The sequence below is a fragment of the Lampris incognitus genome, chromosome 7 (genome assembly GCF_029633865.1).
Source record: "Lampris incognitus isolate fLamInc1 chromosome 7, fLamInc1.hap2, whole genome shotgun sequence".
In the NCBI taxonomy this organism is placed as follows: domain Eukaryota; kingdom Metazoa; phylum Chordata; class Actinopteri; order Lampriformes; family Lampridae; genus Lampris; species Lampris incognitus.
This window is the reverse complement of record NC_079217.1, coordinates 20,109,242-20,134,558: the sequence shown is the minus strand read 5'-3', so window position 1 is coordinate 20,134,558 and position 25,317 is coordinate 20,109,242. Positions and strand designations below refer to the sequence as shown.

Sequence of the window (25,317 nt, the reverse complement as noted above, 5' to 3'; positions counted from 1 at the left end):
CTGGCTAAAAATACACGTGCCGGGGTGATAATACACATTTAGCTGTCGCGCACAATCTTGTCAAAGTCTTCAGTTCCTGTCTCCCTCATTTCCCTCCTTTATTATTCATCCAGTATGGATACTGTAGCTCTTTATCTCCCTCTTTGCTCGTTCACTCCCCCACTGACATACATGGATGCACAGACAGGAAAAGTATACCTCAAGGACACACTCACACACACACACACACACACACACACACACACACACACACACACACACACACACACACACACACACACACACTCACACACACACACACACACACACACACACACACACACACACACACACGCAAATTGCACAGAAAACTGAAAGCATTCCAGCAATTCACTCAGTGCTGCATATACACAACCTCTTAGAGGGCTGCTGTAACCTAATAGTGTCAGACAAAATGAGTCACGAGGATAGCAAATCATCTGATAGGACCAACGCATTGAATCACCTCATTATGTGAATGGCAGTGTGAGTGTGTGCCACACACAGGTGTGTGTGTGTGTGTGTATATTTGCTACGTATTCTTAAAGGGGTAGCAAACCTTTCTTTCACATTTTTTTTAAAAACACACTGGTATGGGCCTATAGGGTGGCAGAACTTATTGCCCTCATGATAATTTGCAAACAAAGCAAGCCGCTTTGAGGCGGAATATTTGCTTTTTCTTACTTTCAGGGAAAATGCACATTCAACCTTCTCTGAATTGTTCTCTTAATGTGGGACCTTGGGCATCCAGGTGGCGTAGCAGTCTATTCCGTTGCCTACCAACATGGGGATCACCGGTTCGAATCCCTGTGTTGCCTCCGGCTTGGTCGGGCATTCCTACAAACACAATTGGCCGTGTGTGTTGGTGGGAAGCCAGATGTGGGTATGTATCCTGGTTGCTGCACTAGCGCCTCCTCTGGTCGGTCAGGGGGGAGGGAAAATCCTCCCACGCGCTAAATCCCCCTGGTGAAACTCTGCACTGTCAGGTGAATCACCGGTTCGAATCCCCATGTTACCTCCAGCTTGGTCGGTCGTCCCTGCAGACACAATTGGCCATGTCTGCAGGTGGGAAGCCAGATGTGGGGATGTGTCCTGGTCACTACACTAGCGCCTCCTCTGGTTGGTCGAGGTGCGTGTTCAGGGAGGAGGGGGAACTGGGGGGAATAGCGTGATCCTCCCATGCGCTACGTCCCCCTGGTGAAACTCCTCACCGTCAGGTGAAAAGAAGCGGCTGGTGACTCCACATGTATCGGAGGAGGCATGTGGTAGTCTGCAGCCCTCCCCAGATCGGCAGAGGGGGTGCAGAGGCGGGACGGGACCGGGACGGCCCGGAAGAGTGGGGTAATTGGCCAAATGCAGTTGGGGAGAAAAGAGGGGGAAAAATCCACAAAAAAAAGGAGAAAAAATCCACAAAAAAAAAAAAGAAAAAAGAAAGAGAGAGAGAGAAGAAAAATTTAAAAAAAATTATGGGGACCTCAAAGACACCGAGACCCATGCGAAATAGATGAGACAGCTCTAATAAGACAAGCTCAGATTTGGGTGGCCTATTTAGTGCGGCCATCTTCTTAATCTACATTTGAACGGCGCTATATGAACATGTTTTGCGCAAGTGTCCCTTCAATTGCGCCAAGTACATTCGGGAACTCTCCTCTGACGTAAAACCCCCGTTTGGTTGCATTGAAGGCATCGTGGTCATTTGGGAACCGTGCATGATGCTGCACTCTTCACATTAGTGCATGAAGCACTTGGGACAGCATGGCTGATAAAGGTTCACACATCAACATAACATCCTTATTTTAAATTAGAACATTGGATCCATTTTTTTTTCAAATCTCAGTTAGTCGCTTCTCAAATAAATGAAGAATTGGGTATTTTGAGCTCATTTGTTTTATCGCGTGAAAAATGGAAAATTGCAGTAGCCTATTCTGAGATGCCATCTTGAAAGAACTTGAGGCAATTAAATGAAGTGTGGCCATTATATTGCTGGGATTTTTTTGATTCATCCTGGTTTGTGTTTCCACATTTTCTATGTTTTCCTCCAGCAAATCGAGAGTAATGTGACATGACAGGGCAGGCGATAAGTTTGCATGATGTTTTCTTCTGACATAGTGCATAAATTTACAAGTGCAGAAAAAAAACTCTTTCCTTTCTGACCCACTCTGTATCCCGCGGTGTCCTCTCCAAGTCACCATGATCACAGTCATGTCAGCGGTGCGAAGAGCCAAGACATCCTTTTCATACTTGTTAATAGGCGCAAGATGGTAAATGGACTGCATTTATATAGCGCTGTTCTGGTCTACCGACCACTCAAAGCACTTCACAGTGTATATGCCTCACATCTACCCATTCACACACACATTCACACACTGATGGTGGCTGCCATGCAAGATGCCAACCTGCTCATCAGGAGCAGTTAAACGTTCAGTGACTTGCTCAAGGACACTTTGACACGCTCTCCGCAGGAGCCAGGGATCGAACCAGTGACCTTCCGATTACTAGATGATTTGCTCTACCTCCTGAGCCAGAGCTGACTTACTAACAGCCCTGATAAATTGCATTTTGGGTTTCCATTATCTCCTCTCAATATTTTATGCTTTGAAAAGGATACATAAATCCTATAAATGCATACACAGTGAAACTGAGGCACACGAAGGTTTGACCTTTCTTCCTCTCATTCCTTCCTGTGTGTGTGTGTGTGTGTGTGTGTGTGTGTGTGTGTGTGTGTGTGTGTGTGTGTGTGTGTGTGTGTGTGACCATGTTTTTCTGTCCCGATGGGGACTAAATGTCTCCATCAGGATATAAAAATCTGAAACCATCTACCTTGTGGGGGACATTTTATGGGTCATTATGAGAAAAAGGGTCTATTTTAGGGTTGGGATTTAGGTTTAGGGTTATGGTTAGAATTGGGATTAGGTTAAGGTTAGGCATGTAGATATGATGGTTAAGGTTAGGGTTAAGGCCTAGGGAATAAATGTGGTCAATAAGGGATCCTCACAAGTACAGGGGGACATGTTATATGTGTGTGTGTGTGTGTGTGTGTGTGTGTGTGTGTGTGTGTGTGTGTGTGTGTGTGTGTGTGTGTGTGTGTGTGTGTGTGTGTGTGTGTGTGTTTGTGTGTGTGTCCTACCGTCTTCGGGCAGTGGATGTATCGTGCCAGACTGATGATCAAGTCGTGTGTGATGGGGTCCACCAGGTTTCTGAAGCTAGCATAGCGATACAGCACATCATCCAGGGATGTAGACTCCATGCCCAGGTCCTTCACAAACACACAGAGGAGTCATCCAAATGGCCATCAAACAGAGCCAGAAAAGACAACTGTGTGGTCTTAAGGAGACCTCTTTTTAGTAATTATATAATGTTGTATCTCATCAAACCATTTCACTTTCAATTCACTAAGTATAATCACACTCATTTTTATGCACAATAATGATGGGGTCTAAGACAGAGGCTTTGAGCTAGAGAGACGTAGGAAATAAAAAAATGCACAAATAAAAACAATAGTGTATCATTCATAAATACACAAACGTTTTGCACTCTCCCTTGCTGCTGCATGCAAACAGACACCTGCCCACACAACAAATACAAAGAGACATGAGCGAGCACACACACAACACACACTCATGCACGCACATTTGACATCCCTTTCTAGGGCATTTTTAACTGTTTAAGCTTTACATTACATTGTGTTGTATTCCATCCATCTGTTTATGTGTGTCTTTTTTAGTCAACATGAATATTTAGCGCCTGTCAGGAGGCCCCTTTTAAACCTGACAGTTAAACCTGTTTGAAGAGCTGGAGGCATGGACTGATGTGTTTTAAAATTCGTGTTAAGAACTCAGCATGGATGACAGCCCCGCTTAAAAAAAACCCACCGAAGGCTTGTGTAAATATTATACCAAGAAGCAGACGTTTCGACACGGGGAGGATTAGCTTAAAGTAGCATGGGTAGTTACCGAGCCTTTTCTACGGCGCTAAAAGATAAAAAAAAAAAAGAAAAAAGCTCTTGTCCTGATCCGTTGAGGTGAATAAGAAGAAACCTGTTGCAGCCCAAAACAACTCCAAGTACCAGCTAAAACATTGGCACAGGCCAATTCTAGTTCCCGTCTACTGGTCCAATCCATTACTTTTACTAAACAATATTGTAGCGTGCATGGATAAGTAGACACGTTGGCCCTTGGCTAACGGGTCCGACCCTTTAGTCGACTGCTTAGCGATGTCTCCCGCGGTGCAGGAGGTACGGGTTCGCGTCCCGGCTGCGGCAGTTCCTGTGGTTGCCCCCCAGAATTCGCTACATTACCCCCCTCCTTCGTGAACCCGTACATCCCGCACCGCGGTAGATGTCGCTAGCCAGTCGACCAAAGGGTCGGACCCGTTAGCCAAGGGCCAACGTGTCTACTTATCCATGCACGCTACAATATAAAATCCCATCATTCCCTAGAGCTCACTGTATGTAAACTGTTGTAACCGGTTATTTTCTTGCCCGATGCGGGATTCGATACAGGGTGTGCTGCACCACAAGGCGACATCACTAACCGCTCGGCTAAAGGGTCAGAACTAACATGTCTTATTAGTAGTTTACAGTCGTCACCCTCCCCGGAAGCGCGCCCTCGCGCTTTGTTATTCTCGCGCTCCGAAGAGACTTCTGAGGATCTGCACACTTCCGGATCGCACCGCTGCCACCAATGTAACCGGTTATTTTATTGCCCGGTGCGGGATTCGATACGGGGTGTACTGCACCACAAGGCGACATCACTAACTGTAATGTCCGTAGACGCCTTGTCTTACTGACATAAGAATAATTCAAGAACGAGCCGACTTCGTAGGTTCTTAACTGTGTAGCTTTTACTAGCGTTCATCCGACATACAACCTTCATAACATGCGCTTCTAACTTCCTGTATAGGTCACACGCACTGCACGTACACCCGTGAGTAGGTCAAGTTAAACACGTGACCTTTCATTCATTACATCTCCCCCTCTAAGATGATTTTCTAACCTGTATATCACCCCCCTTTTCACAAAAAAAAATAAAAAATCCCCCACAGTACACAAGTCCATACGCCTCACAAATCCAGCCGGATTGCAGGCTTGCTCACCCTGCCAGAGCGAGTAACATATGGTGTGGAAGTTGGCATTTCTGCTGCTCGGGACTCATCCGTGTTTCCACTCTCCCCTGGAGTGACATGGTCAGGATCCCTGCTGACAAAGGTGAGTGTTTTAGGTGTGGCCAACAGGTGGCGCCTGTTCCTTCTGTAATGTTCACCTTGAGCTGTCTCCACTATGTAGGATCTGGGAGTGGAGCTCTGACTGTGAACAACTGCTGGCATTGTCCATGTTTTCTGTCCATCAGGTTTGGTGAGTACTGCGTCACCCGAGTTCAGTGGGCGCAGTGTCCGCACGCCGTTCCTGCGGTTGTAGTAGAAAGCCTGCCTCGATTTGGCTGCGGCGTCAGCGGTTTTGATCAGTTCCTCTTTAGGCCAGGCCGGTTTCAGGTTATGCTGCAATGTGGGTAAGGTGGTTCTGAGTCTCCTACCCATGAGCAATTCCGCTGGACTGGCTCCAGTGGAAGAAGAGGGTGTAGCTCTGTATGTCAACAGGGCGAGGAGAGGGTCTTCCTGCCTTAATATGCTTTTGGCTATCTGAACAGCCCTCTCTGCCTGTCCATTACTCTGGGGGTAGTGTGGGCTTGAAGTCACATGGATGAAATCATAATCCTCACTGAACCTCCTCATCTCTTCTGAAACTAGCTGTGGCCCATTATCGCTAACTACAATTTCAGGGATACCAAAACGTGCAAATGTAGCCTTCAGCCTAGCTACAACCTGACTGCTAGTAGTTGTTGGTAGATTTAGGATCTCCAAAAACCTGGAATAATAGTCAGACACTATCAAGTAGTTTTGCTTTTTGTACTCACACAGGTCTATGCCAACTTTCTGCCATGGTCTGGATGGGAGCTCACTTGACATTAAAGGCTCTTTTCTCTCTGTGTTCTTGTGTTCTCTGCAGAATTGACATTGCTGTATCTTTGTTGTAATGTGCTCTGTCATTTTGGGCCACCACACTGACTGGCTAGCTCTCTCTCTGCACTTAACTATCCCCAGGTGCCCGTCGTGTATTCTGTCTAAGATCACCTCCCTCATATCTGTGGGAATGACGATACGACTGCCTCTGATGACTAAACCATCTACCTCAGATAACTCCCCTCTCACCTGATAAAAGTCTCTGACTGTCTCCGGCACTTTATCGACATACTCAGGCCAGCCGTGTCTGATGAAGCCCAACACTGTCTGGAGCTGCAGATCCCCATCCGTGCTCTGTTTTATCTCCTGCATCCTTTAAGGTGTCGCAGGCACCTGGCACACGATGGCATCAATGTGCGCTGCAACATCATCATGAGAAGCACCATCTCCGTAGCACTGCTCTGGGCCTCTGGAGAGTGCATCAGCCACAGCTAAAGTTTTGCCTGGTGCGTATTCAGCCACTGCATTGAAACGCATCAGCCTCATTAACAGTCTCTGGCACCTAATGGGCACATTATCCAAGTCTTTGCTGTTCATGAGAGGTACTAGTGGTTTATTATCGGTGACAAGTCTGAAATTGTCAAGCCCAAACAAGTACTTCTCGAACCTTTCACATGCCCAGACGCTGGCTAAGCACTCTTTCTCGATCTGTGCGTACCTTGTCTCTGCGTCACTCAGCCGTCGGGAGCAGTAGGCCACGGGCTTCCAGTGTTCCCCGTGCTGCTGGAGCAGAACGCCTCCCAGCCCGTAGCTGCTGGCATCTGCTGACACCACCGTAGCCTTAGTGACGTCATAAAAGGTGAGTACCGGGGCGGTGGCGAGTGCTGCTTTAAGGTCTTGGAATGCTGTGTTCTGTGCAGGTCCCCACAGCCACTCTGTCGTTGCTTTAAGCAGTCCATAAAGCGGCTGACCTACAGTGGACAGCTCTGGGACGTATTTTGCCAAATAGTTCACCATCCCGAGGAACCTCTTGAGTTCCGTCACGTTCTGGGGCTGAGGAAAGTTCTCTATTCCGGCCACTTTGTCCGGGTCAGGTCTGATGCCTGCCTCGTTGATGATATGACCAAGGAAGCGGACTTGTTTCTGTTTGAACTTGCATTTCGCTTGGTTCAGTTTGAGACCTGCTGTTTCAATGACCCCCAGCGCCTCTGCTAGGCGCCGGTCATGGATTTCCTCAGTCTCTCCATGTATAAGGATGTCATCCATGTACACCTCTGTGCCCTCTAGCCCGGTCAGAGTTTCCGCCATCTTTCTCTGGAAAATCTCTGGAGCACTCGTTATACCAAATGGAAGGCGGCAGAAAGCATACCTCCCAAATGGGGTGATGAAAGTGGTGAGCCCTCTGCTGTCTTCATGCAAGGGGATCTGGTAAAACCCACTTGCTGCATCCAACGTTGTGAAGAACTTTGACCCTGCGAGCCTTGGCATTATTTCCTCCATAGTGGGCAGCACGTATTTCTCACGTTTCACCGCTCGATTCAGCCTCCTGAGGTCAGCGCAGCAGCAAACCTCTTTCTTGTTCGGTTTCAGCACCGGCACCATAGCGGCGCACCATTCTGTGGGCTGAGTCACTTTTTCAATAATGCCCTCATTTTCCATGCGCTGCAGTTCTTTCTTAACCAGTGGTACAAGTGGTAGCGGTATCCGTCTGGCTGTATGCACCGCGTATGGCTGGGCACCCTCCACCAGAGCTATTTTCACTGGGTCTGTTTTCAGCAGTCCACTTGAACCGAAAACTCCACTGACCTCATTCATCCGCTTCACTAGACCCATCTCCACTGCCTCTGGACGACTCAGCAGACAGCTGCCTCTCCCCTTGATCACATACACTGGAAAGGAGTATTGTTTCTCCTTGTAGTTGGTTGTGGCTTGAAACTGTCCTATGCAGCTGATGTTTCCACCTGGGCTTATGAAGCATGTGTCAGGAGGTCCCAGTTTTATGTTTGGCTTCAGCTTTTTAAATGTCCCTTGGTTGATAACAGTAGCGTCAGCCCCCATGTCAATTTTAAAGGTTATTGGTACATCACTTATTGTTAAACTAACAGTCCAATCTTCCTGACTGCTCTCTTTGCCAACTTCTCCCAGAAAGTACAGCTGTTTAACCTCTTCAGTGACTTCTCTCACCGCTTTAGAGTGACATACACGCTCCCAATGTCCCTTTTTATGACACTTGTTGCACTTACTGTTCGTTGCAGGACACTTCTGCTCATCGGTGTGCTGCGTCTTGCCGCACCTCCCGCATTCATCTACTTTGTTGGTTGCAGGTCTGCTGCCACCATGACGCTGTCCGCCCTTTTTGTTTTGGCGTCCGTCCCGCCGTCGGACAACATTGACGTTAGCCAGCTGGGCCTCTGGTTGGTTAGCTTGGAGGCTGAGCTGCTTTGTTATTGCCTCCGCCTGGCGCACTTGTTCAATGACTTTCACCAGAGTAAGGTCCGCTGTGAGCTGGAACTGACGGGAGAGCACTTTGTCTTTTATGCCCACTACCAGACGATCTCTGATATGTTCATCCCTCTTGTCCCCAAACTCACAGTGTTCAGACAGCTCATACAATGTCCGGATGTACATCTCCGCTGTCTCTCCTGGCTGCTGGCTACGTTGATAGAAGCACGCCCTCTCATATATGATGTTACGGCGGGGAATAAAGTAGCCGTCGAACTTTTTCAGTACGATATCATAGTCCACTTTATCACCCTCCGCCGCGAAGTCAAACGAGCTGAATATCTTTTCAGCCTCGCTGCCCATTGCATAAATCAGCGAACTCACTTGAATCTCCCCGTCGTCTTTATCCAGCTTTGTCGCGAGCCTGAAGCGCGAAAACCGTTGTTTCCACTCCGGCCATTCAACGGGGCAGTCAAACTTGAATTCACTCGGCGGATTAAACTTCGGCATGACCGCTCGTGTTCCGATACACAGACTATTCTGACACCATGTAATGTCCGTAGACGCCTTGTCTTACTGACATAAGAATAATTCAAGAACGAGCCGACTTCGTAGGTTCTTAACTGTGTAGCTTTTACTAGCGTTCATCCGACATACAACCTTCATAACATGCGCTTCTCACTTCCTGTATACGTCACACGCACTGCACGTACACCCGTGAGTAGGTCAAGTTAAACACGTGACCTTTCATTCATTACACTAACCGCTCAGCTAAAGGGTCAGACCCGTTAGCTAGGGACTAACGTGTCTTATTAGTAGTTTACATTATCTATACTCCGTTTGCTTGTATTAGAGGAGAGCCTTAAAACCCCTCCGATTCATTTCCAGCTTACACCCCTGCTTTTCCCCCCCTCCCCAATGCGCTCTTTGCACAATCATTTCCGCATTTTACTGCTTGTGTGTTTCCGGTCTATCGATGGCGCCGTTTTACGCGTGTTCTTTGCGGGAGCTCCCAAAGCTCAAAGTAACAGATGTCCACAGAATTTGCCAGCAAACAACACCAACACCAACCAGCAAATTGGACAAGGGCTTTAGGTTGTATGCTGCATTCTACATTCAAGGTAAGACCCGGACCATTTTATAAATGGAAGGCTGTCAAAAACCAAAACGCCATCAGGTGGTCATAGCTTGCAAATCTATTCACAAAAGACATAAATCAGGCCATTAATTAACACTCAATAAAATCATGTACAGTCACCGAAATCATATTAATTGTAACAAGTATGTTGTCAACTCGTAGGTTAGCAAAATCAACATTCGGATAGGGTGTTTGTATGTATAGACTATTTTAACCACCAATGAATCATCGTTAAATATATAGAAATGTAGCAAGTACCGGGCTTGGTACGGTACAGGCAGTTATAGTTTTGGCAGATATCTGAAAACAGTCATGGAATAAAGACGTCAGTCAACCGTGATTTGCTTTCTCGAAGTCTCTCAATGTTATCTTTATTTACAATCATCACCCTGTTTACATGGTCCTCTAAATCACTTGTACTATTGTACATATATTTATTGTCTGTCTAGACATTTACATTGGCTGCCTTACTCTACATATTCAATTTCTATATAAACACCCCAAATAAACTGGTCAATATCAAAAACATATCTCCATATCCCTATCTCTCATCCATATCATCTACTGTCATCTTATCTATAAACATGTGTTTACATTCTGCATCTTAAATGCACTTTCATATACTTTTCAGTATTATAGGAGGACCTGTTCACAGTAATGAATGAATACAATCAATAATAATCTTATAAATTTATAATCTACACTTCAAACATGGAAACCGTTTTATAACACTTTAAACTGTTGAGCCAATCAAAACTTAGACTAAAGGGATGTGTGGCGCCAGGTACAACTAACGTTACAAGCTAGAGCAAAAAATATGAAGTTACGCAGCACTGAGAATCACGTGACGTTGCCTAGGTGACAACAGAGCTAACGCTCGCGGCTAGCCAGGTTGCATTAGCTAGCTACTAACCTGTAGTGGTTATGGGGCTATAATTCCCCTTATTGAGCTAGTAGGAACGTTAGTTTACAGCTGCTGTTTCCTCGGTTCGGGTTTACAGTGACACACTTCCGCTGCGCGGGTTTTTTGTTGTAATGGTGGAAGGAATAAATGGTGCACGTTGTGTAGCCGAAAGAGAAAGTTGTCACGACTCCTGCTTGAGCTCCTCTACAAGCCAACGGTAAAAACAAGATAAACCCTATATTCGCCAATCTAATAAAACGAAAAAAACACTGTATAAAGATCGTATGAAACAATATTAAACAATATATAGTGCTTGTGACACGGTGCCCACCTGAAAACAGTTATGGAATAAAGACGTCAGTCAACCGTGACTTGCTTTCTCGAAGTCTCTCAATGTTATGAAAAAACCCTCAACACAATATCATCACTCAACCGTGTCACAGCGCCCTCTGTTGTAATGGAGTCGCCACTACATGCAACTGGGATTAAACCATTATGGTTAAATAAACATACAGACAGCCGGGAGTTTCAACAGGGGGACGTAGCGCGTAGGAGGGTCACGCTCCCTCCCCCTCCGAACAGGCGCCCTGACCGACCAGAGGAGGCCCTAGTGCAGCGACCAGCACACACCTACTTCCCACCCGCAGACACGGCCAATTGTGTCTGTAGGGACGCCCGACCAAGCCGGAGGTAACATGGGGATTCGAACCGGCGATCCCCGTGTTGGTAGGCAACGGAATAGACCGCTACACTACCCGGACGCGCGCGCGCGCGCACGCCCCCCTTCTTTTTCTTTTTTTAATTGTATGGCTGTCACACATTTGTGGACCATTAAAGTTAATGGAAACTACTCATGTACTATTCTTCCAAGTCAGTAATACCATGTGCTGCTGAGCATGATGAGAATCCATCCCATAAGCTTGCAAGTGAGCTACTTCACACAGCACTTTACTGTGGAGGGTAAACAGTCTGCTTTTAGCACAGGATCTGTGAATGCAATATGTTTGACATCTGCTCCTTTAATCTCAACCACAAATTCTGCTCCTAATGGTGGGTTTGGGGGGCTGAAGGACCTACCTGAGGAATGCGTGTGTGTGTGCGTGCGCGCGTGTGAATATTCCTAACCATAAAATGATGATGGATGCATAAAATGGACGCATATGTTGCTTCGTTTGTGTGCGCACATTTTCTATCAATTTGTCTACATATGTGTATCTGTGTGCATGCAAATGTTTTTAGTTTTGTTTGTGCAAATAATCAGAAGCCTGTTAACTGGCAAATATGAGGGCCAGATTCTGAGGGAAAAAAAGAGTGAAAGGGAGCACGACAGACCTGGGAAAATTAAAAAAAGACAAGATGGGAGAGAGGTAGAGAGAGAGAGAGAGAGAGAGAGAGAGAGAGAGAGAGAGAGAGAGAGAGAGAGAGAGAGAGAGAGAGAGAGAGAGAGAGAGAGAGAGAGAGAGAGAGAGAGAGAGAGAGAGAGAGAGAGAGAAGGGGGGGCTAGGCATTCAGAATCAGTATGACTCATCGAGGCTTCCAAGCTGCCCTTTGTTCTATGAAGGAAGGGGGATAAAAAAAATAGACAGGGTCTTGACTGATGGGCAAACTGCCACACACACACATATTTACAGTTGTGCATTTTTTAATCAATGCATTTTCAGCTGCAGGATATGATACAGGTAACGCAGCATCGCTTGGAGGATGAGAAAACCCTGTTATTTGTGCATCAAGAGACGTCATATATTCTTTTCAGTGAGGCAATCCCATCCTTTTTCTCCTTTGTTTGATTACGTTTTTCTTAAGCCGCATTTACGCTGTGAGATTTTCTGGCCTTTTTACTTTGTCCCAAACAAAACTGATGCAGTTGACAAACTCTTCCAGACAAGTGCGCTGGTCACCAGTCTCAGGTAGGTTCAGTGAGACAGGAGCACAGACGGCCAGCCAAGTGCCCCTGTGTTCAATTCTAAAATAGGTTTTAGAATTAGTGTGAGAATGTTTGCAACCTATAATTGTGCGCTGTGTTTGTTGTTGTGAGCACTGATATGAATCTTTTATGTGGAGAGAAGCAAGAGAGCCTGAAGGCCTCTAATGGCATGCTGGCACACTGATGCCCAAATAAACCACAAGCATATCAATGTACGGAAAAAAATGCAGTCAAAGGATCAAACCTCATTGTTCAGTGCAACAATAGAAAGGGCAGAGTTTCATATATAACATAGCTCATCTTTACATATCAGAACTACATCTTTGTAGACTGTAAAACTCTCATCTGACATGCAGGGAAATGTACAAATGTACGTAAATGACAATTAATATTACAACATCTGTGGGAGGGCTTAAGTCATCAGGATTTTTAGGGAATCCACTGATTACTGATTAACCCACTGTCCCAAATGCATTTGTGTGCATAAATGGATCTGAAATCAAGTTTTGTTTGATTTTCGTTGTTTCATATATTTTGTTATCTTAGATGATAACAGATTCTTACCAAAATTCATGAGCCACATTTAAACACTTGGCTCTGTGCGTATGAAGAGCCCCATGTGTGCATACTTATCTATCTTTGAAAAAGCATAGGAACATGCTTTTAAAATGTGTGTGTGTGTGTGTGTGTGTGTGTGTGTGTGTGTGTGTCAGTGACAATGGACCGAGTCAAAGGAGAACATAATGTCACTTCCCTTCGTGGCGAGATAAGAATTTGAGCTGAAATGCAAATAGATCAGCCCTGAATGGAAATTAATCCTTTATCTCTCTCTCACCTGAAGGAAAACACTGAGAGGTTTAGCGTCTGCCAGTTTTACAGCTCCACCACATGGTATTTAATCTATTATGGACTTATACCCATGCCTACCTCCTTACCCCAATGGATTGGTTTGTGGTTATGCTGGGTGTGGTGTTTGGTAATGCAGGCATGAGTGCTGTGGAGAGGAGAGGAGAGAAGAGGAGACGAAAACGATTTGTAAAGTGCACACGAGCACAGCTCTCCCTATAGAGTTGCTGTGCATTTTTGGACCAATTATTGGACCAATACTCTTGTCTCAGAGATCTAGACAGATGAGATGAGTAAAGAGGATGGTGTCAATATGCAGCAGTTTCTAATGGACCAAGTACAGCCGGGACCCAAAATGGGAATAATTGTTCAGCTAGCAAGGGTTTCCATGTAGATCAATGACAATATTTAGGTGTTATATTCTAATATCTCTGTGATTACCAAGTTTCCTGTGCCTAAAACCAGGTGTGGACAACAAGATGTCTAGGTTTGGCAGGATATTATCCCAGTTTCTGCAAGAGCTTCTCTGTGGTAGCACATTTCAAATAATAACTAGTTCTTCTAAGTGCTTCATCTGCTCTGGTTAATGCCAACATACCTTCGCTGTCAAAGTTATGTTATATTGTTTCCCTGTTCTTTCTGCTCCAAACTTTGCTCTGCCATTCAAGTCGGATGCAAGTGATAGTAGAGCCAGTGCCGTTCTACAAGAAGATGAACAGGGTCTTGGCCATTCTGTGAGTTACTCCGTTAAAAAGTTTGACAAGTGATACCTGTCAGGTACTCAACCATTGAGAAGGGAACTTTGGCATTGTTGTTTGCAAGTGTTCAGCCTGTTGTAGTCTACACCATTCATAACCAGTCCATCCCTAGGTAGGGGTCAGAGCTCTTTAGCCGTATCTTCAGTCTGCACTGCTAGTTAATAGATTTCTGGACTGCTATAGATGACGGTTTCATTAACAACTTTGAATCATTATGGCATAGGAGGGACAAAAAAGATGGTATTTGTCCAAATGGCAAATGGGTTAAGCAAATGACATACAACCTCTTCCATTGTAAAGCTTTTTTCAGCCTGATGTTCAGCTGCATGCAGAGATCATGCGTCAAACTATCTATCACGTAGTAAGTATCATGTATCTCTAGCTCTCCTTGTGATAGGATACAGCCCTCTATTTCTCTGGCTGAGCTGGTCCTCTCCCAGTCCATCCTATCTCTGTCATAATTAATAATAGACCACCAAAACGTGTCAAATACTGTCAGTCTGCTCTTAACACAAACAACCTTTCTCAGCTTTCCACCAACAGTTCACTCTCAATCAAGCCTTTCACTCCAACAGTGTTTGTGTTGTGTAACATAAGATCTCTGTTAAACAAGACTTTTATTCATAACATCTAATTTTATCTCACAATCTGTATTTCTTACTTTTAACTGGGACCTGGCTTAAAACCGGAGACTGATGCCCTCTAATAGAACTCTTCCCTCCCAAGAATAATTTCATTTGCAATCAGATTACATTGGGGTACTTTCAACAGCTTTAAATTACTTTCTTTTAAAATTGATTGTGAAATCCCAGTATGTTGCTTGGTTGTCTACCGACCACCAAAAACTAACAATTCTTTTTTAAATGAACTCTCTGACCTGTTAACTTTGGTGGTTCTCAAATATGATGGAGTTATTATGGCTGGTGATTTTAATATGCACGTTGACAACCTCTCAGATTCTCTTGCAACCAACTTTTTAAATATTATCAACTCCTTTAACCTTCTTCAACATGTGTCCATCTCTACGCATGACCATGGTCACACTCTTGACATTGTTTTTACCCTCGCTCTGACCTTGAACTCTCTTTACATGTTTGATTTTGTCTCTGATCACAAATGCATTGTTTTTGACACCTGACACCATGCTTCAGTCTTCTGCTCAACCGCAGATGCGGACAGTATAATCTTGCTTCTTCATTGCCAACTCTGCAGCTACTTTTTCATCCTGTTTCTCTGATTCCTATACCCCCCCCCCCCACACACACACACACCTGACTCCTCCAATGTTGATAATCTTGTAACGTGGTTCAATGTTCAGTATGCTTCTGTGCTAGATACCACAGCTACCTACACTACCAGGTCACTTTTGTCAACTAACTCTTACCACTGGATTAATGACAACATTCATCATCTGAAAAAGGAAGTCAGAAGAGTGGAGCGTAGGTGGAAGAAATCCACTGAGGCCAATCTCCTCTGTCTGAAAGAACTACTGACTGACCATGCCTAACCGAAACATCAAAGAGATGAGAATTGCCCACTTTGCAGGCCTAATTAGGGACAATAAACACAATCCGAGGTTTCTGCTTAAAGCCACTGAACGGCTTGTAAACCCTGCCCACCCTGCTGTATCTGCCTCCTCCCCCAGTAGACTGTGAAAATGTTTTGTCTTCCTTTGTTGACAAAATCAATGACATTCGTTCTAATTTTAACATTGCTAATATTTCCTCTGATTCATTAGTTTACTGTCTTACTCTCTTGTCTGATTTCTTCCTTATCTCTCTGCACAAACTCATTGACACTGTATCTCATATGAGCCTGTCCTGTTGTCCTTTTGTTGTAATCCGCCCTGAATTCCTTATAGAGGCTCTGCCTACCCTGGGCCCTAGCCTGCTCTCCATTATTAATCTTTCTCTCACCTCTGGCTGTATTCCTGATGGTTCTAAGATGGCGAGTGTCCAACCTATTTAAAAAAACAACAACCTACCTTTGATCCAACCCTACCAAATGACTACAGACCTATTTCAAAACTACTATTCATCTTCAAAATTCTTGAAAAAAATAATTGCACAGCAGCTCCTTGAGGTCATTGAAGGACACAATATTTTCAATAAATTCCAATCTGACTTTCAGCACCAACATAGCACAGAAACAGCACTACTAAGAGTGACAAATTACATCCTCATGTGAGCTGACAATGGCAAACATCCTATCTTGGTCCTGCGTGACTTAATTGCTGCTTTTAATATTATTGATCACTCCATCCTGATTGAACATTTAAATAAGTGGGTTAGTATCTCGGGCTCTGCTCTCAGTTGGCTCTTGTCCTATCTGTCTAACAGGAAGTTCAAGCTGACACAGACAACTTTGTGTCCTCAACTGCCCCTATACGCCGTGGAGTTCCACAGGGTTCAATCCTTGGTCCTATCCATTTCTCAATCTACTTGTTACCTCTAGGTAATCTGGTTAGCCAGTTCAATTTCATCTCTCACCACTGGTACACTGATGACATGCAGCTGTATTTATCAGATAAGCCAAATGATATGGGTAACATTGGTACCCTTCATGACTGCCTGGCTGCTATTAAGGAATAATGTCACTCAGTTTCCTTCAGCTGAATTCAGACAAAACTGAAGTTCTCCTTATTGAGCCTAACAAGTTTGTCTCAGAAGTGAAACCCTGTATCGGCCCTCTGGCCAGGAATGTTAAACCCTCTTTGACCAATATCTGAATTTCACATAAACAAGCTTGTGAAAACCGGCTTTTTCCCAACTCCGGAACATCGCAAAAATCAAATCAATGCTATCAACCACAGATCTTGAATAACTAACCCATACCCTAAATTTCTCATGCTTTGACTACTGCAATGTTCTTTTCTCCTGTCTCAGCCAAGCATCCCTGTCCTGCCTGCAACTCATGCAAAAAGCTGCAGCCAGGCTGCTAACCAATACCAATCTTAGATCCCACATCATATCAATCCTTGCATCCCTTCACTGGCTCCCAGTAAATTATAGAACAGACTTCAAGATACTGCTTGTCACATACAAGGCCCTACATGGTCTTGCCCCTTTATACATTTCCAAACTTTTGCATCCTTACTCCACCTCTAGGCCACTCATATGTTCTGACCAGGGTCTCTTATCTATACCCCACTCTCTCTGCAAATCCAAGGGTGACTGTGCTTTTGCTGTAAGGGCCCCGTCCCTCTGGACAAGCCCCCCCCCCGCCCCGTGTTAGATCAGCTGAGTCTGTAAACAGCTTTAAAAAAACTTCCCAAAACCCATCTCTACCGACTTGCCTTCCCTGTAATGGGGCTGTAATATTTACTTTTCTGTATAGCTGTATGTGTACATTGTTAATATTTTTCTGTATCTGTATCTTGTGCAGCACTTTGTAACTTTGTTTTAAAAGGGTGCTATATAAATAAACACTTACTTACTTACTTACTTACTTACTTACTTGCTTGCTTACTTGCTTACTATTAGTTTTCCTTTCCAGGATGTACAAATGAGAACCAGCAACTCATGTATTGGTTACTTACTGTATTGAATTACAATATGGAGAGTCGACATAAGAAAGTTTCTGACAACAGCTTTGCTGACTGTGGTGCTGCTTGAGGTGCAGCTTCCTTCCGTCATAAAATATTGCATGTTTGCTTTTTTACATGGTGTTATGTGCTATGGCTTTGGCACGTACTTAGGTTTTGCTTTAAATGTGTCTTTTTATTTCCGTCACTGCCATCTGCCTCAGGTTACACATCATTAGTCCCTTCATTCGGTTTACCATCTTCCAAGTTTTATTTGCTTGCCCCCGTGCATCTGAGGTCTCACACTCCTCTCCCTCATTTTATTCTGTCTCTATGTCCCTTCTCTTTATCTGATATAATTGTCCTCTCTCTCTCACTATCTGTCTGTCTATCTGTCTGTCTGTCTATCTATCTATCTATCTATCTATCTATCTATCTATCTATCTATCTATCTATCTATCTATCTATCTATCTATCTATCTATCTATCTATCTATCTATCTATCTATCTATCTATCTATCTATCTATCTATCTATCTATCTATCTATCTATCTATCTATCTATTTCATTCTTTGGTTTGCCTATCATGCATTCCTCCTCCAGGCTAGAAAGCCCTCTGAATATGAAACCAATTGAGATGAATATGAATATGAGACGAATACTGAGACATCACATCTGGAAAAGGAAGTTATCTAATTCTGTCTCTGTGACCTGCCATGACCATAACAATCTTTTGTTAAGTGTGTTCTGGGAGCTGGAGGTGTTCCACTGGGGAGAGAGAGGCAGATATGAATTCAATCTGTTGTTTGTCTCCACTGATCCTTCTCCAATCTCTCTGGGCAAACCTTGAATTTCCTGTTGATGAAAAGAATACAGGTGGCACACACATCCAGCACAGCAGGTGGCAGGTGGAAAAAATATTAAAAAAACAAAACAAAAAAAACACTGTAGCTTTGCCTCTGTGGGATGACAAAGATAGGCATTGGTCAAAATTCCTGCTATGTTGCTGACTGTCTTGGAGTGGATAATGGTAGTGGATGGCCTGGCGGCCTGTGTCTCCCTGCCTGCTGCCCAATGACTGCTGGGATAGGCTCCAGCATCCCCTCGACCCTGAGAGCAGGATAAGCGGTTTGGATAATGGATGGATGGACATTTGTTTTCCAGTTCCAAACACAGGATCTTTGATTAATCAGCTGCAAAGAAACTCCATGGCCGGGCAGGCCGTGTTGAGCTCCTTTACACGATCCCGGGGACTAGTCACAACTAAACCACTTCACTGCTGTGTTCACAACAGGCGTCACCCTCCCTGATGCTAACACCATGTACCAAGGAAGGTCTGCTTGTGCTGAGTCTGAAGCCCACATCATACAACACTAGAGACACGTACGTATATGTGAGGATTTTAAGTAATATTACATTGCAGTTATTTGTAGGATTTGTCAAAGACACATTCAAGTCAGTACCAAAAGCAACAACAAGCTAGCTATAACCTGGCTACAAGTTTCAATGCTTCCCCCAGCTGGGCAAGACTGTATATCCTTATAATATCCATATTGTGATATGAGACTTCATCTGGAATTGTGGCTATTGTCATATCATAATATAACTTACAAGTTGTCATCCACTGGCCTTAAAGGCTGCATAACAGTAAAATGGTTACATTTTCCGAACTTCTTAGACTGTTTTAGCTGGATGTAATGAACAACGAATGCCTCTACTTGCTTGGCCATCATATCCACTTTATTAACGATCATTTGTAATTATTGTTGTGCATAAATATCTTTTGAAAGCACCACGTCGTCCCAAAAATATCATCACATCATTGTTGTCAAAGCATTCAGCCAAGAGTATTGTGATATTTGCTTTCATCAATATTACCTGGCGTTGCTGCTTCCTAATTAATATCCCTTTCAACATGCCCCATGATGTAACACAGAAGCCCTCATTTTCAGATTTGCGAAAACTTCATGATGTGCAGTAGTAAAATGCTAACAACACAGAAGTGTTGTAGTAACACCGTAGAGCATTGGGAGCCATAATCCAACTGCCCACATATCCCTCTCTATTTATTAAGCATCACTGCTTAATGGAAGGTACTGCAACCAGCAGGACCTAGCTTGGATGGCAGAGTGGTGAACCCATCTGAAAGCCTGTTTGTTTCTCTCTACTATCTGCCATTGAGTCGGGGATTAACATCCTCCATGAATGGATCTGAAAACTGTAAATAGCATCGTATAGGAAATGATGAAAATCTCTTAAGCCCTAACAATGAACAGCGAGAGCAGTGTGTATATGTGCGTATGAGCCCACGGCACTGTTCCCCATGTTCCCCATGGTTGAGTCATAGTGTGTGTGTATTTGTGTGTGTGTGTGTGTGGGGGGGGGGATAAACACAGAGCATTGGCAGCATATGGATTCTGTACTGCCACGAAGAACAGAAACTAAGAAACATGTCTTTCCTTCTAGTTTCCATTTAATCGCCTCTCACCATTTCCTTCCTTGTTGCTACTCAAAACATCTGTTCAATGCAGTTTGAATTTTCACGTTTCTGTTCCTATCACTATTAAATCCCCTCTCGCTTACATTCTCCCTGTTCCACTCCCATTCCCCTTGTTTAACTGGTGGCACTCCTGCCTTGTTAATCCCCTCTTTTCTTCTGTTTTTCCCTCTACTTTTCTCTCTTTATATTTCGCCTCCGGCCAAATTACAAGCAGTCATGGAATACATTTCCATTGCTATGCTGATGATACTCACCTGTATGTGCGTATAGGGGGTGATGAGCCTACTCAAATGACTGATTTAGAGGCCTGCTTGACCGCTGGGAAAATTTGGATGTTACTAAATTTTCTGCTTTTGTATTTGGATAAAACAGATGCTGGTTGTTGGCCCTGCTACACACAGACACCAAATCCCCCCCCCCCCCTCCCTTTTCTCCCCAATTGTACCTGGCCCCCGGTCACTGCTCAAGTCAATTTCACTCTGTCGATCTGGGAAGGGCTGCAGACTACCACATGCATCCTCCGATACATGTGGAGTCGCCAGCCGCTTCTTTTCACCTGACAGTGAGGCGTTTCACCAGGGGGAGGTAGCGCGTGGGGGGATCACTCTATTCCCCCCAGTTCCCCCTCCCCCCCTGAACAGGCGCCCTGACCAACCAGAGGAGGCGCTAGTGCAGTGATCAGGTCACATACCGACACCCGGCTTCCTACCCGCAGACACGGCCAATTGTGCCTGTAGGGACGCCCAACCAAGCCGGAGGTAACACGGGGATTCAAATTGGCGATCCCTGTGTTGGTAGGTGACAGAATAGACTGCTATGCTACACGGATGCCCACAGACACCAATTTGATCAAGTAACAATAACAATCGACAACTCTGTGATTTCACAAAGTGTGGCAGGCAGCCCAAAATCTTGGAGTTACGTTTGATCCCAGCCTTTCCTTTGATAAGCACATTAAAGAAATCACCAAGGCTGCATTCTTTCACTTACGTAACATAGCTAAAATTCGGTCTTTTCTCTCCATGGCTGACGCAGAGACTCTGATACATGCATTTGTTTCATCCAGACTTGATTACTGTAGTGTTCTGTTTTCAGGTCTGCCACATTCTAGTACTAAAAGTCTTCAGATGGTTCAGAAGCTGCTGCTAGAATCCTAACTAAAACTAGAAAATTTGACCATATTACACCAATTCTTGCCCCCCTTCATTGGCTTCCTATCCATGTTGTATCAGAATACAAGGTGCTTCTGTCTAAATGGGCTTGTCCCACCATACCTGTCTGATCTCCTTAAACCATATATTCCATCCGGAGCTCTTTGCTCTCAAAATACAGGGCTCTTGTGTGTACCCAAAGTTAACAAGAAGTCAGTTGGTGGCAGGGCCTTTTCGTATCAAGCTGCGTTCTTATGGAGTAACCTTACTGCTGCCGTCAGGCAATCAGAGTCTGTTGAGTCCTTTAAATCCAAACTTAAAACTCATCTTTTTGCCTTAGCTTACAATTAGTTGCCTTTGAATTGAATACTTCACAACCTGTACTGCATGGCGGGCCAGTTTCAGTCTGAGTGAATTTACCAAGCTCTGTCCTGCTGACGAGATTATAGAGTATGGATTATTGACTATTGCAAACTGTTCTCTTCTCTCACATGTCTTTTCTCTCTCTCTGAATGATGTCTTCCCCTTTCTCTTCTTCTCTGTGTGTGAATGGTGTGATGCGAGTCTCCCCTGTGTGCACATCCAGTCTGTCCTCCTCCCAGGTCTCCATGGTGATGGTAGTTGCCACCTGGACCCTGCTTGGCATCCTCCTCATCACATTCTTTATCTTATAAAGCCATATAATTTTGTTATTCTGTTGCAATTTTGTATCCTTCTCTCTGCGATTTGTGACTAATGTCTTTTCTTGTCTCTTCACCTGTGTATGTGAATGGTGTAATGTGAGTCTCCCCTGTGTGCATGTGTAGTCTGTCCTCCTGTCAAGTCTACATGGTGACAGTGGTCATGTGGCTCAGGTCCTGGGCTGTTCCAGTGGCATCTGGACACTGATTGGCCTCCTCCTCATCATATTCTTCATATATGTTATAATTCCATTATAATTCTGTTATCCTCTTTCAAGGTTGTATCCTGTAAATTGTGTACACAACATCCATTGCACGTCTGTCCGTCTTGGCAGAGAGAGCCCTCCTCTGCTGCTCTCCCTGAGGTTTCTTCCTATTTTTTTTCCTCCCTGCTAAATGGTATCTTTAGGGAGTTGTTCCTTATTCAATGCGAGAGTCTAAGGACAGGATGTTGTATTGGTGTAGACACCACTGAGGCACATTTGTAATTTGTGATATTGGGCTATACAAATAAAATTGACTTGACTTCTCCTCTCCTCTCTCTCTGTGTCTCACTGTGGTCTAATCTCCACACCTCTCCCTCGCCTCTCTGGAGCAGCTACAGCTGATGCAGGTAGCCAGGCAGTGTGGACCTCTTCGAATGGAGAGAGGCCGTGAATCCCAGTATTTTGCCAACCGGAGCATAGCACAGCCAAGAGGTGCACAACAGGTACAGTCAGTCAGTCAGTCAGTCAGTCAGTCAGTCAGTCAGTCAGTCAGTCAGTCAGTCAGTCAGTCAGTCAGTCAGTCAGTGTGTCAAGCGGAGGTTAGTCCGTTAGCAAGTCAACCTCTGAATATGTTCAGCTAGCCAACAGGTCCACAGTCAGCAGTCCGCTGTCATGTCTGGCCTGCCAATCTGTTTCTGCCTTGGTTCTGGTACCACCTACAGTGGTAAAATATTGCACTCCCACAGGGATGTGAGTATGGAGGAACGGCACAAAGGAAAAGGAAAACAGAAAGGCGGGGGGGGGGTATCTGTGAAGTCCAGGTTACATACAGATTATGTCTACTTGTCTTCTGTCATGAATAATCTTATACACTCATGGATATTCTCTCTCTCTCTATATCCCTCTCTCTCTCTCTCTCTCTCTCTCTCTCTCTCTCTCTCTCTCTCTCTCTCTCTCTCTCTCTCTCTCTCTCTCTCTCTCTCTCTCTCTCTCTCTCTCTCCTGATCTCATGCACACACACACATGCATAGGGTTGGGTATCATTGGGAATTTATTAATATCGGTACTGACACTTGTACTTCTTATTGATAATGGTTCCTGATGATACCGTTGAATGGTACCTTTTTTGTCATGGTGTAACAAGATGTTTATCATTGCTGGTAATTGCCAAATATCAACACCATCATATTTGGTACATGGAAAGTTTTTATTGTTGGTAGCAAACAGACATCATCATAATATGCTTAATAGCAGCATATCAAATAATGTACGGGAATATTGACAGTAACCAACAGCAGTAACCAACAGCTACAATGCATTGCAATTATTGGTTGACACAGGGTTTTATCATTTTGTCTGTAGTAAAATCAGCATACAGCCCTTTTCTGGAAGGATGTGTAACCTTGATTGGCTGAAAATTAGTTACGCGTATCTAAGCAACCTGTCCTGTGGCACCAATAAGAAGCACCATTGGTGCAGATCTTTCCAAACACACAAACACACACAGATAAACACACAGAGGACACAGCAGCTACCTGTCTGAGCGTCTTAAGCATCTCGGTGGCCTCATCCTGTTTGCCCTGCTTGGCCATCAGCATCATTTCTTGGATCATGCCGATGCGACGCTGGTAGGGTGGAGGCGTCCCGCCACGGCTAAGCCGATCCCCTGGTTTCAGCATTAAGGAGGCCAAGATGTCGCCTCTCTCTTTGGTGGGTGTCCGCTTCCAGGTGTGCTGTGGGCTGGTTCCTCCAGGCTCCTGGCCTTTGGTTTGTTTGGCACCCATGGTTGAGTTTAATTTGGGCTATGGCGACAACAAAACAGATCTCACTACGTCACGCAGGTGTAGCTTGGATAATGTTGGAGCAGCCTCAGGTGTTTTCAGACTGCAGTGGATCACATCTTCTTAAAGCTTGCAAGAAAAAGTCAGTGGACACCACGGCACACCAGACCTTCAGGTGTACATCCCTCCCACCTGCACCTGCATGGCAGCAGGTAATTTCACCACTTTTATAACGTCTTTGAAAGACTAGATGCTCCAAGATTGATACAGGTTCATAGGATCAAGACATCTAGAAGAACTGTCATGTGAGGTTTCGCTTGACTTTTCAGTTTAATCTCTCACCGTGGCCATCAGGTTGGGAATAGGTCGGGAGATGCTGCTTGCAGCATGGCAGCAAACACAGGGTTGAGAAGGAGGAGGTGGTGGAGGAGGAGGAGGCAGTCCCGTGGCTTTCTGTTAAACTCGGGGTGTATCTGGTACACTGTGTCCCGTCTCAGCCTCCGATCAAAACTTCCTCAATTTGCTTTCGGAAACGTCAACCCGGATGGAGAGCAGAAACGATGGCAGAAGTCCCCCCCCCCCGTCTGATTTCCCCCCGCTCTCTCTCTCTCTCTCTCTCTCTCTCTCTCTCTCTCTCTCTCTCTCTCTCTCTCTCTCTCTCTCTCTCTCTCTCTCTCTTCCCTAAACCAAAGTCCCCCCGCGTCCCCTAAAGAAGGAAGGGGGTGGTGGCGGAGAAGAAGCGGAGCTGGTGGATACGAGGCATGGCATGGTCATGTTTACGTCTATCACCTCCGTCCGTGTGCCCTTCCTCCTGCCGCGCCGCAAGTCATGCACCAACTGCAGAGAACGTTGCATGTGTCCTCCCATTGTCGACTCCGCTCAAGGCTCATCCTCCATCCTGCTCGTCTCACAGTAAATAAACATCCACGTCGGCGCCCTCGTCTGCAGGAGGAGCATATCAGGCTGAAGCTCGTATGAGGAGGAGGTGGGCTAAGAAGAGGTGTCCCTAGCTGGGACTGAATAATGTAGCGCACCTCCTGCTCACTCACAGTCCCCTCTCTCGCGCGCTCTCTCTCTCGCTGTCATCCCCTCAAGATGGGGAGGGAGGGAGGGAGGGGAGGAGAAATAGGGCTTGGATAAGCAGCAGGACACACAATGTCATGACAAGTTTACAAATTTCCCCACTTCTCACGAATCAAGGAAAATGAACACTTAATAAGCAGGAGGTTGTTTAAATCGATACCCCCCCCCCCCCGCCCCAACACACGCCTCAATACAGGTCCTCATAACCTACACGACAGTTGTGCAGAAATATGGCACTCACAACCTTGAGTTGGTCAGTGTGCAAAACCGGGGCCCATGATTTACGACGGAAATATGAGAATAAAGCAATGCGACTTTTTAGATTCCGCATGAAAGTTTCCGTCACGCAATGCAGAGGAACATCATGACACGGTCCACCCAGCATATCCCCTTTCTGTTTATTTA

At 45.1% G+C, this 25,317-nt stretch overlaps 1 protein-coding gene across 1 annotated transcript in view; it reads right to left on the bottom strand.

Moving 5' to 3' along the window:
* The window catches only part of lrrc75a (leucine rich repeat containing 75A), a 56,945-nt gene extending 32,529 nt beyond the window's left edge, over positions 1-24,416 (bottom strand). The window contains exons 1-3 of the mRNA XM_056283418.1: positions 24,172-24,416; positions 23,584-24,027; positions 3,146-3,274 (exon numbers count right to left, since the gene is read on the bottom strand). Coding sequence (XP_056139393.1) covers positions 3,146-3,274; positions 23,584-23,832 — 378 coding nt within the window. The 5' untranslated portion in view covers positions 23,833-24,027; positions 24,172-24,416. The remainder of the gene's footprint in view (positions 1-3,145; positions 3,275-23,583; positions 24,028-24,171) is intronic.
* Positions 24,417-25,317: the final 901 nt, after the last annotated feature.